Below are 13,780 nucleotides of genomic sequence, written 5' to 3' on the forward strand. Positions count from 1 at the left end.
TTAGATGGGTCTATCGCTATTGCAAAAATTGTGTACAGCCGACCTTTTGATACGAAAGGGTTTCTTCGCTAGTAACAAGATTCATCAAGACGATTATAGTGATTCTTTTTTTATGTTTGATCCTTCCGAATCTTTAGAGCAGCCAAGTTATGTATCCAGGTCTTGCTCTGTGCACTCGGACGTTCCGTACGTACCCCGTAACCCTTTTTCTTTGGATGAATATAGCAAGCAAGATTTTCATTTATATCACCATGTCAGTGATTTCAACAACGATGAAGGATTCAATTTATCGAATATTCTGAAGATTGATTCTTCGAAAGCCAATAGCTGCTTTTCCCTTGTCAAGCAATATCTAATCAATTATCGCTTGCTTCGCAAGCACATGCGAGCGTATTTCATTGACCCAGTACCAAGAACCTTCACACTTAGGTTCTACTTGGAAGCGAAAAATATAACTGTCCATGACGATCAGGCTGCAGTACACTCTAAAGAGCAGAACAAATGTTCACGAATATTGACATTGGTAATCAAGATGATGCAAAACGTTTGAGATACTCTCTTTTTGTAATGTCCATATTCACTGGCTGTTTTATAGTCTGGATGAAGGTTTGGCATCAGACGTCAAATCCCCTTTATTTTCACATTACCCTTTGGTTTTTTATGTACAACATAAATTCATTCATGAGATACCCATTTGACTTTATTTTGGAGTACTGGCAAGAAAGAATTGAGTTAATTACTTCTGTTTTGGTTGCTATAAGCATTCTCTTCCAGATATTTGGCAAAGTCTTGGAACGTTCATTATACCTAGCTTTACCTTCCTACGTAGGGAGGTTACCAAATTCCCTATTTGTAAAAACGAGATTTACATCTGCTTACGTTTTATTTGAAAGAGTATTTCCACTCGTTGCATATTCCTATTTTTTTGGAAGAGATTTTTTACCTATCTGGTTTTTACTGCAGATGATGGGTCGTTTGGTTCTTAATATGTATTGGATAATGGAGGCACTTTCTGGAATGATAGATTCAACTGTGAAAGTATCGACTGAAGGACGTCCTTTCCTCCCTTTTTATATAGTTTTTCTGTTATTTGAAATTACCGAAACTATCTTGACAGGCAAAATACCTTCGACTAATTTCGAATTATTCCGTTACTGTATGAATTCTCTGAGATTTCTTTGCTTTTCTTATATCTTTCGGAATGTCAGTTAGCAGAACTAAATGAATAGCAGTTCGCTTTGGATATACAGACAAAGGGTTTTGTTACTAATCAAAAGCTTATAATTTTCTTGTTTTCAATTCTCAACCACTCCCAAACTTAATAGAATGATGATAATTGCTTTGATCCATAACTAAAGAAGACTGATAATACTATATATACTGGATTGGAATGAATCTTCTGCATAACATTCATTTTGATAAAGGAGTGGTTAGGGCTAATGCAATTCTTATTGTTCGTATTCTATAACTACTACAACGTATCATGTTTTTAGTCTACAAAATCGAATAGATGCTCTGGTTTGTTACTTGCTGGGTAACAATTGACATCTGTTCTTTGATGTTGATGGAACGCATAAAGTAGTTATTAATAAGTTATAAAAGGAAAAAATAGCATTCATTAGAAAATTTATTTACGTCTTGATTAAATTTAACAAAATCTTGTCTTATATGAACTAATTACTGCTAGTACACGTTTCGAATTTTCTCTTCTGCTTTATTCATCACGAATATATACATGAAAGTTTCCTCAATGGACGAACCAACATCCTACTTTAATTTCTAGACTGAATGGTTCTTTGGAAAAATCCTTTGAGTATTTAAATGAAGAGCTGTAATCATACTAAATTGATTTCCTGAGTATATAGACTATTTGAGGCAACGGGAAACCAGCTTGAATTATAATGTCTTTATACTTTCCTATTGAAATTTAAATTACAGAAAAGTACTGATATTTGCATTAGAAGAATTTTTTTTCTTTTTTTTTTTAATACTGTAATAAACAACATGCAAAAAAAATACTTTTATCGGAACGAGCACCTATCACTTGATCAAGTTTATAAACTGGTTATTGAATTATTATTAAATAAAAAAAACAAGTATTTTTTTTCTACTGAATACCTTTTGGAAACGTAGAGTATAACAATTAAGTGAATGATATCTGACATGATACACCTGTTAAACAACATCGCTGAGTAGGAAAACAAAAATTTATAATAACCCAATGCTTTCTTAATAAAAGATTTCTTCTATGATAAAAGTAAAAAAGTAAAAAAACTCAACTATATTTTCTTGGTATACCTTTCAGTCTCTTTTGAAAACAAAGGATTCGTTGCAGATCTTTATGTTTCGTAAAACACTCCTTACATATTATCGTAGAACTTCTTAACCAACAAATACCCAAACTGACTGAGAAAAAAAGCAGAATGAAAGCCTTCCTTGTGTTTACCATATAAAAAAAGAAAATCGGTTTCTGTTTTTTGCCACGAAAAATCTGGCTGAATTAGACTATTCTACTTCCATGCCCGAGCGTTAATTCGGATCGGTTCTTTTTAGGTGACGTCAAGACAGCTTCGGTATTTATGTAAACAACAGAAACCTGCCCTTTGCCAAACTTGAGTGCAGCTTTTCCAGTGAAAGTTCCTAATCTTGTAGCTTTCTGAGAGGAATTGCGTGGGAAAAGACCTTGTTCAATATTATTTAAAACTTTTTTGCAATATACATAGCTCAGTTGCGACGCTTAAAGAAGAAAATAAGGGGAAATAATCGGTAACAACGTACGCGTAGATTGAACCACAGAGAGAGAACTTTTGAGTATTAAAAAAAAGATATTTAGGTAGGTCAATTTCCTTGTTTATGCTAAGTGAACCCTATTGTCTAAGATTTAATATTCTTCATTTCTGACAAATTTTGGATCTTGATATTGTTTGTTTTCAGTTGTTAGATATACAATCAGGGTCTGTGATTTTTTTAAAAAGTCAATTTCCCTTTCATCTTTTTTTTTTTTTTAAAAAAAAAAGCACTTTATTCAAAAAGATAGCAAGCCTCAAGTATTTTCTTGACTGTCTAGAAGGACGTTCTTCCTTTAGTGTTATTTACATCTTGGTCGTTTGATAAATGTTTAACTTTGGCAAACATTTGCGGATTCCTTCCCTATACAGGAATGCTCCTTCAGAGCAGACAGTTCAATTTGACGAAAACGAACACGTTTCTCGATTGCGCACGCTTTTGCATGGGTTCGATTTGATGTTAAATGACGACGTGTCTGGAACTGAAAATACATTTAAGGATGATTCAGTCGAAAGCTCAATTGGCAAAGCCGGTAACGCTTTCTATCAAGCCATTTTGGGGCTCGAACCAAAGGCTATCGAAGAAGCATTAACCAATATAACAGCGGCAGAACAACAAGCAGAAGGACGTCGTAAATTTATGGAGTATGGTAACTTCAAAGTAGGAAACTACCCGAGTGGGTATGAGTATCTAATTTGTATCTGCGATCTTTCTCTTATGCAATCCATTTTGGGCTTTGTTGTAGGATCTTTTGTTGATAATGTCAAATCTGCATATCGTCTTCGTAAGACATTTATTTCGTTTACGAAAATGATGGAGCATGTTCGGGAGATCCAGCAAAAGAAAAAAAATGGTGAAATCCAATCCTCAGATCCAAATGCTCAGTTCATAGACGAGTTTATTGAATCTAGTGTAATTACTGGATATGGAGTATTAACGTTTTTGATTTCGCTGTTGTCTCCTTCCATAATGAGAATCCTCTCTTTTTTTTCCTTTCATGGTGCTCGGAAGGAAGCCGTGCAATTACTATGGACAGCCACAGACTATTCCAATATCCAAGGAGCCGTCGCTCTGCTATGTCTTTATGCTTTCAACGCCATGGTCCAGAGTTCTGCAAGTATTCTACCATTAAATTACTCTGACGAATTGTTTCGTTGTCAACAAGCAATAGATAGCATACGGCAAAGATACTCCAAGGGAGCGATTTGGGCTGTTATGCAAGGAAAACTATATTTTTTAAGAGGTAATACTGAAAAAGCATTGGAGATGGAAGAGATGCATATCGATAATAGCATGGAGCAGATCATTGCCATGAAAGGTTTTGATGCTGCCATGCTTTTTGTAGGTATCCGAAGATTTAAGGATGCTACTCAAGCAATTTTAAATTTGGAAGACCTGAATTCTTGGTCTCACGCGTTTTACAGATTTTTTGCCGGCTGTTGTATGTTGCAGCACTCAAAGGAATTGAAGAAAAGTAACGGTAATAAGGAAGAGATGGAATCGTATTCGGCAAAAGCCGTTGAGTATTTGAAGCAAGCACCGACACTTGTTCAAAAGAAAAAGAAAAGGATTCTCCCTGTAGAGATGTACCTAATACGAAAAGTGCAAAAGTGGGAAAATAGGGCTGCTAGACTAAAGGTTAGTTTAGCTGATGCAATGGATATTCCTCCCTATATGGAGTTAATTTATATTTTCGTCACTTGGTGTTTGAATGATCCACAACTTTTACGCATACTTCGATCCGAACTTGAGCAATGTTACTGTACTGAAGAAGATGAAGCTGGTCTTCGAGAGTTCTTGTTAGCAGTCATTGAAAGGCACTTAAAGGAGTATGAGTCGTCTAGGACTCGGCTAAATCGCGTTATGAATATGGATAGAGAGTACCTTTCACAAGCTAATCGGGATTTCTGGATTCTTCCTAGTGCTCATTACGAAATGGCCGCATTAGAATGGGATATGCATGCTTTAAAAGCTGAACGAGAGATTAACCAACTCTTGAAAAAAGCACAGGAATACCACAATTATGATTTGGAAGGAAGATTATCCATGCTATCCCAAGCTGCTTTCCAGACAATACAATCTGAAAAGCAGTAAAAAGAAATGGAAATTGTTAGTGCGATGTAGGGTACATCAGTTCAGCCTTCTATTTAAAGCATCTGATTACTTTATGTCATCTGATTTTATTTCAAAAAAGGCAATTTTGATTTTTTTGATTTATTTAATAAAGTTAGTCTTTCTATTGATTTTTTGATGTTTTAATTAATTATTTATTGTTATGTATCGTCTACATTAGCTAGCCTTTGGCTTACAACGCGATAAATGATCGTCGTGATCCACTGATTCTTAATTAAACAAAAAATTGATCCTAATACTAATTTCTTTGAAGCTGTAAACGGATTACTCTAAATGTGAGAGGGCCGCAAAAGAAGTAAACAAACTGTGATCATTCATAACTTATGGGAATATCGTATTGAGAAAGGGATTATAAATAGTATAGTACGTTATGTTTCGTTATTTCAGGATCAATTTACAAAGTAGGGTAGGGCGTGATTTGTTGTTGTGACTGGTTTTTCGTTTGCACAAATTTGGAACCTGGGTTTCGCAGGTTTCATCCTCCACCACCTCAACACTCGTAGGAAGAAGTCATCATGGTTGTAAGTTGCTGTGCTGGAAGATGCCAGTAGGCTAACTTATAAACAGAAAAAAGCAGCAAAGGTTAGCAACAAGTACGTTATTGACGCCACTGCTGCCGTCAACGACAAGATCTTTGATATCTCCGCTTTTGAAAAGTACTTGATTGACCGCATCAAGGTCGATGGCAAGACTGGTAACTTGGGCTCTTCCGTCGTTGTTTCTCGTGAAGGCTCCAGCAAGGTTGCTGTCATTGCTCACATCGATTTCTCTGGCCGTTACTTGAAGTACTTGACCAAGAAGTTCTTGAAGAAGCACTCTGTAAGTTTTACTGATTTTATTTAGCTTTATTTAGACAAACAAGTAGCTAATAAGTGTGTAGCTCCGTGACTGGCTTCGTGTCGTTTCCACCAAGAAGGGTGTCTACGAGTTGCGCTACTACAACGTCGTTGTCGGTAACGACGAAGAGGAGCAATAAATTAAGAGCTAGAGATGGCTCGTTTTGTTTCATACAATGAAAAAATGGAATTGTAATTCCTGGGTTTAAACTGCGGTCTAATGAGTTGACATTTGTAAATTAATGAAGCACAGCTTTATATGCTTTCATCTCGTACGTAGTAAGAAGTTTGTATTTATGTAACTAGAAAAGCAAAACATTAGGCTGTATTATAATAGAGGGAAGGATGACAAAAAATTGGAGAAAGGGAAGGTAAGTAAGAAACATCTATAAATTTATAAAAGAAATAAGTTAGAAAAGAAACTGGTTGGTGAAGGATTAGAGGGTAGAGGATGTATCAAAAAGGCGTAGTAGAAAACAGACGGAGTGAGTCGATTCTAGATGATTATATGGGAAGGAAGGTTATGAAAAAAAGGAATAAGCTAAATTGAATTACCCAAAGGTATGGTTACCAACAATTCGTCTCATAGTAATACTGAAACGCTGAGTCCGAGGTATCCAGGTTTGCTTTGGCGGTGTTAGTTCATCTCGGGAAGACAATGGAACCCAATCTCCTCCTCGAAATGGTATTTCGTGGAGCCATTGGTATCGTGCTGGTCCATACATGATGACTAAACTTCCTTTTTGTAATCGTACATCACATTTGAGTTTTTGAGATGGTAAAGTAAACACCATAGTTATGTCTGAAAAGAAAGAGTATATAGCGACACCGTCGGCAAACATGTCCAAATCCTTGTGAGGAATAATTCCGTCGCCTGGATTGTAGACTTGAATGATAGAGGCTTCAGCAGGTTGATCCTTCCAAACGTTGGATAGAAACTCTGATGGTAGATATTTGTTTAGACTTTGCATTGGCTCTGGGAAAGGAACATACAGATGAAGTTGTCTTCCGGAGTTCATATCTGAAAATAGGCTATCAGGCAAAGCATTCGCAATTTGATTCTGCAGGTCTGGGGGAAGACGATTAGGGTAGTAAGACAAGCCTGGAATAGATTCGATAGGTACTTGGGTCCATGAACTAGCTTCGTTTTCTATCGAAACTTGATCAGCTTCTTGTAAAGCTCGGTCAAACTCGTTTTCTTCTTCGCATGAATCATCAAAAAGTTCTGAATCAAAAGTAGTGTCTCCCATACTACAAAAGGAAAATTAGAAAGCTATAAAGGATTTCGTTTATATTGTATTTGCGTTCCGGGTTTTTTTCGTCCTTGATATTTTGCATCCAGGTTGAATCTTCAAAAATATATGTGAAAAACTTGGTTGTTCAAAGATGATGTGACATTGAAGCTGTTCATTCGACGAAGAATTTAGGCAAAGGAAATAAGTAAAATGTTACAAAAAGAACAACTGGAAAAAAGAGAGAGAGAGAGAGAGAGAGAGAGAGAGAGACTTTTCTCAAGGAGCAGACAACGAAATTGAAGAAAGAAAGATTTCAGCAAATTTTGATTACCAAATTACATGGTTTTCGTGATGAGCTTGTTATTTTGTTGAAAAAAGAACATGGTTGAAATCAAGTTTTCTACATCTTTAAACAGCTTAATCTTCATTAAAATACTGTAGTTTGAAATTTACAAACGCTCTACGAATAAATGAACAAACTTTTGTTTTTTAAGCTTGTGAAGGATTGTTATTGTTTATGTAAACAATGTCTGGTTTCATAGTAAATTTCGTAAAACAAGTAAGAATCATGAAAGAAGCCTGCTTTTCGATCTTTATTTCTTTTTCATATCATTCAAAGACTTATACGAAAGGTGCTGTACTTGGGAAAACTTGTATATGTCAGTTTTGTCTTTTGTTTACAATCATTTAAAGGGAAATATCATTGTTTCATAGCCAAACAGGACGAAAGGAAACTAGCAATGTTCATTGTTTCCAAATAAGAAAAAGCCGTATTTCCTTCTTTTCCTACACATTGTCAGTGCATTCTACATCTACTGATCACTCATCAAACCACACCATTTTGAGTAGTAAGATTGAAGAAAATTTTCTGCTTCTATATACATAAATACTCTAAAATCATATTATTTTAAAAGAAAGCACTTCTATAGGTTTTGTATCGATTACATACACATATTACCAGAAACTTCCTACCATACGCAGAACACTAATTTAGGCATTCTTGGACGGAAATGAAAATTGTACCCCTACGACCTATCTAATTTGCCGAAAACGAAAATAATAAGACATTTACAAGATGATTTGGTTCTGGATAACTATGATGATTATAATTGTGGGTATTGCCTCTGTGGTAGACTTTTCTACTGAGAGTAGAAGCAAGCTGTTAAAAGATCACGTTCTCTTTGTATTCGCGCATCCTGATGATGAAAGTATGTTTTTTGGACCTACTCTGGAATATCTCAGCCAACATCCTAATGTGCAAGTGCATCTCTTATGTTTGTCAAACGGTAAGTAGCAAACTCGCCATTCCAAAAGCAATATCTGACTTTTTTAGGGAACGCAGATGGCCTTGGATGGATTCGACAATCTGAACTTGTCAAAGCGGCTTCCCTATTTCATATTCCAAAACACAACATTCAAATTATCTCTGACAAAAAGCTACGAGACGGCATGTATGAACGTTGGGACCCCGTTGTGATTGGCAAACACATTTACAATTACATGACGGAAAAGAACATTAAGCTTGTATGTTGATTGCTATGCTATATCTTGGGCGCTGTAAACAAAACTAACCTAACCCCCATTAGGCGATTACGTTTGACAAAGATGGTATTTCGGGTCATCCGAATCATAAAGCTTGCTTTTATGGTGCACTGTAAGTACTAAAATAATCAAGACTCAGCACTGTCCACACATTTTACCCAATATATATACTTACTATATGTACACTTTCATGCACACGCTAACCCAGAATCAGGAATGCTGCCAAGATGGTCGTCGATATGCAACTCTATACTTTAAAATCTGTCGGGTTTTTGCAAAAGTACTTGTACTGGCTAGACTGTTGTCGAATGGTTCTTGGTCAATTTATATATAGCAAGCAAAAGTACTTGGCGATTGAAGCCAAGAAGCAATCGGTAAAGACAATACGCAAAGCCATGATTGAGGGCCATCAAAGCCAAATGGTTTGGTTTCGCTACGCATGGATTAACCTATCTCGCTACATGTTTTTAAACGAACTTGAAGAAGTCCAAACTTGAGCAAGAGAATTCCCTCATATCCCATTCCAATCCCTTGCTCTTGCGAGTTTACTTTCCAAACCGCTGCAAATAAATGTTATGTATTCTGAAAGTCAGGAAAATCTAAGCTGAAACATTTCAATTCTGTATGTGACAATACGCACTTTTTATTACCAAAGGGTCTATTATTACAAAGCAAATCCAACTAAAGCAACCATTATTATTGAATATTTTTTAAGAGTGACAGAATCTGACTATTCAGTTATAATTATAATTCTAATATAATATAATATAATTTATCTTTCTAAGTTCACAGCTTTTATCTGCCACTCATAAGATATGCGACATAGAATAGGGCATTCATTGTCTACTCAGATACCGTTGTAGTCTTTAATTTGTGCCTTCATCGACATGTCTCCAGCAACGAAATGAATCATCAGCGTAGTCAATTAAAATATGCCCTTTTGCACTATGTTTGCATTTTCTGACTCCCTCAGCTCATTTCTCCCTCGACAAGAAGCTCTCATCCTGGTAGAAAAGTGCTCAGTTCATCAAAAACATAACCCAGATCTTCAAAGATACATGCGTGCTTAAGAAGAATTGACATGACTGAGACAACTCATTTATTTATAATTTTCGAATGGTCACAAAAGTAGGGTAGGGTTTTCCATTGACCCGTTCACCATAGTTGACTACGACCAAAACGACAGAAAAGTGTAAACAAACCAGCAATTGTCATGTCAAAGTCAAAAGTAGGAGAGGATGTTTATAAAAAAGTAGAGAAAGTCGTATGTCTTAAAAGCCCTACGAATTACCGGTGGTAACTGATCAAAACAGAATGCTGAACTATTCGTGTTAACATATGGCTCTATCGTCGCTCAATTATGTCGAGACATGAACTATGAATATGTAAACGAGGAATTAGAAAAAATGTAGGATTGATCTCTCCTGCATGTGAAGGCTAACTTTGTTGATAAGGGGGTACAATATTGGAATCCGACTTATTGAAGATTTCTTGGCTAGAACTGAATGGCACCGATGCGTAGATTTTCGGGAGACTGCTGAAACAGTTGCTAAGGTCGGATTTAAAATGTTCTTGAATGTGACACCTATGATAACAGACTGGTCGGAAGACGACCAGACATTCACGCTGACTCTTGACGACAATCCTTTAGCAGAGTTTGTAGAATTGCCAGTGGAAGCTCGTTCGCAATTATGGTACTCTAACATTTTATGTGGAGTCATTCGTGGTGCTCTTGAAATGGTAAGGAAGTAAACAACCCTGTATATTTCAAACAGCAGGCATTTATTGTTATTTATTTTTTTTCCTTTATTATCTGAAAACTAACAAAGAAAGGTGCAAATGGATGTTGAGGCTTATTTCATTCGTGATATTTTACGGGGAGACGAGCACACCGATATGAAGGTTCATTTGAAACAAATTTTGAAGGAAGAAATTCCTGCCGGAGATGATTAATTGCTGAAGGAATATGTTTTCTATTGACGATTAATGAACAACTGTTTGATTAGTGATATTTTCGCTTTTTCCCTCTTTACGCTCTCTCTCTGTCTCTACCTTTTCAGTGATGAGTTCCATTCCCGTTTTCTTTGAACCTTTCATGCTGTCAATGGTATGGTATACATGGTGGTATGCCTAAGGAAATACCTCAATTGTGATCAACAATGAAGATGTCCTCCCAAACCCAAATGAATCCTGTTTACAATGGTTTCTGTGTAAACAATGTTAGATGTTAATGGCTACTTTTGTACTGTGATACTTATGTATCTCTTTTAAAACCCTTTTCTCGTCTATTTCACTCATGGACAACGTATACGTCCATGAATAAGTATAGAAAGAGTATCTCCAAACTTTTCGTACATAGTAACTTCCTGGCTTTAACTATTGCTACAAGAGTAACCTCTTATACCGTTTCTGAAAGTCACCATTATTTATTAGTTCGACTTCTAAACTTTTCTTTTAAAATAAATAGTATAGCATCATCAAAGCTACAATATCATCGTATTCATTTTTGATTAATTCTTTTCATCTGACAAAATTTACCGAGCTCTAACAAGCACGCTGATGTATTTACAGCATTCCAAGAATATTTAGCGAACGCTCCCACATAAGAAGCAAAGACAGTAGAAACCACCTTTTCTTTACATCTCGATTTCTTGAGGAAATCATGAATTTTGCATCAATCTTTCATCGCTCGACTTCATATTTTCGCCCAATGCAATTGCGTGGGTATGCACAAACTGCAACTGGGATCTCTAGACGCCTAATACAAGATTCACCAGAAGCAGCGCATGCGCGACGCCATTTGCTGGCAAGACCAGGAGTAATTTTAATCAAGAAAGGAATGACTAGTGCATGGGACAATGATACAGGAAAGTGGATCCCATTGACGATTTTACAATTTAATCGTGTTCAAGCTATGTCCAGCCGAACCAAGGAGAAACACGGTTATTATGCAGTACAGATTGGTGCCGGAATCCGAAAGCCTCATGCACTTACAAAAGCTAATCAGGGCCAATTCTTTACAAGTGGTGTATACCCTAAGATGCACATAAAAGAATTCCAAGTTCGTGATGAATCGGGACTCATCCCCTCCGGCACTGTGTTTAATGCGGATTATTTTCAGCCAAAACAATATGTCGATATTAAGGGAGTTACGAAAGGAAAAGGATTCGCTGGTGTCATGAAAAGATGGGGGTTTGCTGGAGGAAACGCTTCTCATGGTGCTTCCTTGTCACACCGTACCCCGGGTTCAACAGGTCAAAACACGACCCCGGGTCGTGTTCTCCCAGGTCATAAAATGGCAGGCCATATGGGTCACAAAAACTCAACGGTCCAACATGCTTTAATCTGGGATGTAGATCTAGATCTTAATTGCATTCTAGTTCGCGGTGCTGTTCCTGGACCCAATAAGAGCCCTGTCTATGTTTACGATACGCGCAAAAATTAAGCAGTTGCTTCTCACTAGTAATATTTATCTTCGTATTTTTGTTTATATTTTTGTCCCTCAAAATCCATTAGAACAACTCTAACCTTGAATGGCGGTCTAATTTTGCCTTTTTTCATTCTTTTCTTTCCCCTTTAGCTCATTTTCCAGATACCGCCTTTCTAATTTCAATGATCTTTTCTTTTTGTTCCTGTGGTAACACACTAATTTGTTCATCTGTTAACGCCATTAGCTGTGCTATTAAAGCAGCTTTCGTAGCTTCCTCATCTTGCGTAGCAGTAGTAGTACTCTGACTCGTAGTATTTGATGCTGGAATGGAAGGACTTCGTGCAGCTGCTGCAGGAGCCGATGCAGTCATGGGCCGTATACCGTTTCCAACTGCAGTAGGAGGATATGTACCGGTAGTGGCAGGATAAGCATAACCGCGCATTGGAGACAAAGGAACAGAGGCTGGCGTAGAACCTCTAGAAGTTATTGCTGGTCCTGTCGGCATTCCGACATACGGGCTGGGCTGTTTAACATAAGGTCCCATGTACGAAGAGTAAGGTCTTGTCACAGGTTCCGATGATCGAGGAGGTACTGAACCATAAGGGGAACCAGACACAGGAGCCATTAAAGGACTAGCAAAATTGCGAGCGGCCATATCTGTTGGAGGTGGACCAGCGCTGGCAGGAGGCACTAACAAATCACCAATTGTCGATTCAGGAACGTACTGTTTCATAACCATGGATTGAAACACGGCATAACTAAGCTGAGGATTAGCTGCCAGTAACTGTTCTGCTTGAGCAGGGACTTCTAAACATAAGGCCTTGACAGCAGACAACATATAGTCTAATTCATTAGGAGCTAATTGGGTTAAGGTACGATAGATCGCTTCATTACCGAAAATTGCCGTAGAATGAGATGGCGTTCCTCTATAGTAATTGGGAGCTGGTGGGTAAGCAGGATAAGCATAATTTGGGTTGGCAGGCGAGTAAGCATTATAGGGAGGATTATAGCCATAAGAAGGCATGGAATAAGGTTGTGCGTATTGTCCATATGAAGGAGGACCAATTAGTTTGTCTAGTCGGCGTATTTGGTCTGCTGTCGGAAAGTCAACGCGTAATCGTCTAGCACCTGCATCGTAGTTGTTTAAATTCCGTACTGCCGAAGCAGTCGTGGCAGTGTCATGATATTCGCAAAAGCCATAACCTTTAGGTTGTCCAGATTCTGGGTCAATGACAAGATGAAAAGACTTTACAGGACCACTTTGTCTGAAGATATCAGTGACTTGTTCTTCGGACATCTCATATGGAATATTACCCACTATTCATTAAAAGAAGTTAGTAAAGCCCAAAAAAGCTAATAAAACCTACCGTAAACCACACATGATGGATTCATGGTATGAGTGGTAGAGCGTAAGGATTCTGTTAGTGCCCAAGAGGTAATGTGTATGGATCCTATGATTAGCAGTATAGAATGAGTATGTCTATAAATAAAATAACGAATTATGTATAATTAAGTTATAAGTAATCTAACCAAGGAACGCTTGATTTGGAATTGACCTGGTATTTTATGGACAATCGAACCGCTCAATGCCCAATACAGGAAAAACAGACAAGAAGACCCATTTTAGGAAGTTTGTCTAAAGTATATGAAATAAGTTTGTAGGTATCGTTACGAACCTCGAGCCAAATGAGCATATATACTGACTTTGATGATCTAACACTACAATTTCTTACGCAAGCCATGTCATATCCTTTGAGTACCTGTTTGAAAATTCTACTTTCATATGTAGACGCCAGCTGCTTCTCGTTTCGCTGGTA

At 37.2% G+C, this 13,780-nt stretch overlaps 8 protein-coding genes across 8 annotated transcripts; 6 read left to right on the top strand and 2 right to left on the bottom strand.

Annotated features, from left to right (window-relative positions):
• Window positions 1-112: 112 nt before the first annotated feature.
• Window positions 113-550, top strand: SPOG_01856 (uncharacterized protein; the record flags this gene model as incomplete). Its single annotated transcript, XM_013166960.1, has 1 exon — window positions 113-550. The coding sequence occupies one exon, from the start codon at window positions 113-115 to the stop codon at window positions 548-550; it is 438 nt and encodes a 145-aa protein (XP_013022414.1).
• Window positions 551-2,962: 2,412 nt separating this feature from the next.
• On the top strand, window positions 2,963-5,406 carry SPOG_01857 (uncharacterized protein). Its single transcript, XM_013166961.1, has one exon. The coding sequence runs from the start codon at window positions 3,115-3,117 to the stop codon at window positions 4,879-4,881; it is 1,767 nt and encodes a 588-aa protein (XP_013022415.1). The 5' UTR covers window positions 2,963-3,114; the 3' UTR covers window positions 4,882-5,406.
• On the top strand, window positions 5,348-6,127 carry SPOG_01858 (60S ribosomal protein L22). Its single transcript, XM_013166962.1, has 3 exons — window positions 5,348-5,441; window positions 5,488-5,739; window positions 5,801-6,127. The coding sequence occupies exons 1-3, from the start codon at window positions 5,436-5,438 to the stop codon at window positions 5,894-5,896; spliced, it is 354 nt and encodes a 117-aa protein (XP_013022416.1). The 5' UTR covers window positions 5,348-5,435; the 3' UTR covers window positions 5,897-6,127.
• Window positions 5,984-7,372, bottom strand: SPOG_01859 (2 OG-Fe(II) oxygenase superfamily protein Ofd2). The gene has a single exon (XM_013166963.1). The coding sequence runs from the start codon at window positions 7,004-7,006 to the stop codon at window positions 6,308-6,310; it is 699 nt and encodes a 232-aa protein (XP_013022417.1). The 5' UTR covers window positions 7,007-7,372; the 3' UTR covers window positions 5,984-6,307.
• A 423-nt stretch (window positions 7,373-7,795) lies between these two features.
• SPOG_01860 (pig-L) lies at window positions 7,796-9,323 on the top strand. Its single transcript, XM_013166964.1, has 4 exons — window positions 7,796-8,277; window positions 8,325-8,515; window positions 8,578-8,645; window positions 8,748-9,323. Exons 1-4 carry the CDS (start codon window positions 8,067-8,069, stop codon window positions 9,028-9,030), a joined length of 753 nt encoding a protein of 250 aa, XP_013022418.1. The 5' UTR covers window positions 7,796-8,066; the 3' UTR covers window positions 9,031-9,323.
• A 309-nt stretch (window positions 9,324-9,632) lies between these two features.
• On the top strand, window positions 9,633-11,032 carry SPOG_01861 (TRAPP complex subunit Bet3). The gene is made up of 4 exons (XM_013166965.1): window positions 9,633-9,797; window positions 9,847-9,941; window positions 9,988-10,273; window positions 10,367-11,032. The coding sequence occupies exons 1-4, from the start codon at window positions 9,747-9,749 to the stop codon at window positions 10,484-10,486; spliced, it is 552 nt and encodes a 183-aa protein (XP_013022419.1). The 5' UTR covers window positions 9,633-9,746; the 3' UTR covers window positions 10,487-11,032.
• On the bottom strand, window positions 10,898-13,738 carry SPOG_01863 (RNA-binding protein). The gene is made up of 2 exons (XM_013166967.1): window positions 13,331-13,738; window positions 10,898-13,280 (listed from the first exon to the last, which is right to left on the bottom strand). The coding sequence occupies exons 1-2, from the start codon at window positions 13,353-13,355 to the stop codon at window positions 12,115-12,117; spliced, it is 1,191 nt and encodes a 396-aa protein (XP_013022421.1). The 5' UTR covers window positions 13,356-13,738; the 3' UTR covers window positions 10,898-12,114.
• SPOG_01862 (ribosomal protein subunit L9) lies at window positions 11,143-13,460 on the top strand. Its single transcript, XM_013166966.1, has one exon. The coding sequence runs from the start codon at window positions 11,196-11,198 to the stop codon at window positions 11,976-11,978; it is 783 nt and encodes a 260-aa protein (XP_013022420.1). The 5' UTR covers window positions 11,143-11,195; the 3' UTR covers window positions 11,979-13,460.
• Window positions 13,739-13,780: the final 42 nt, after the last annotated feature.

This window comes from Schizosaccharomyces cryophilus (assembly GCF_000004155.1).
Source record: "Schizosaccharomyces cryophilus OY26 unplaced genomic scaffold supercont4.2, whole genome shotgun sequence".
Lineage (NCBI taxonomy): Eukaryota > Fungi > Ascomycota > Schizosaccharomycetes > Schizosaccharomycetales > Schizosaccharomycetaceae > Schizosaccharomyces > Schizosaccharomyces cryophilus.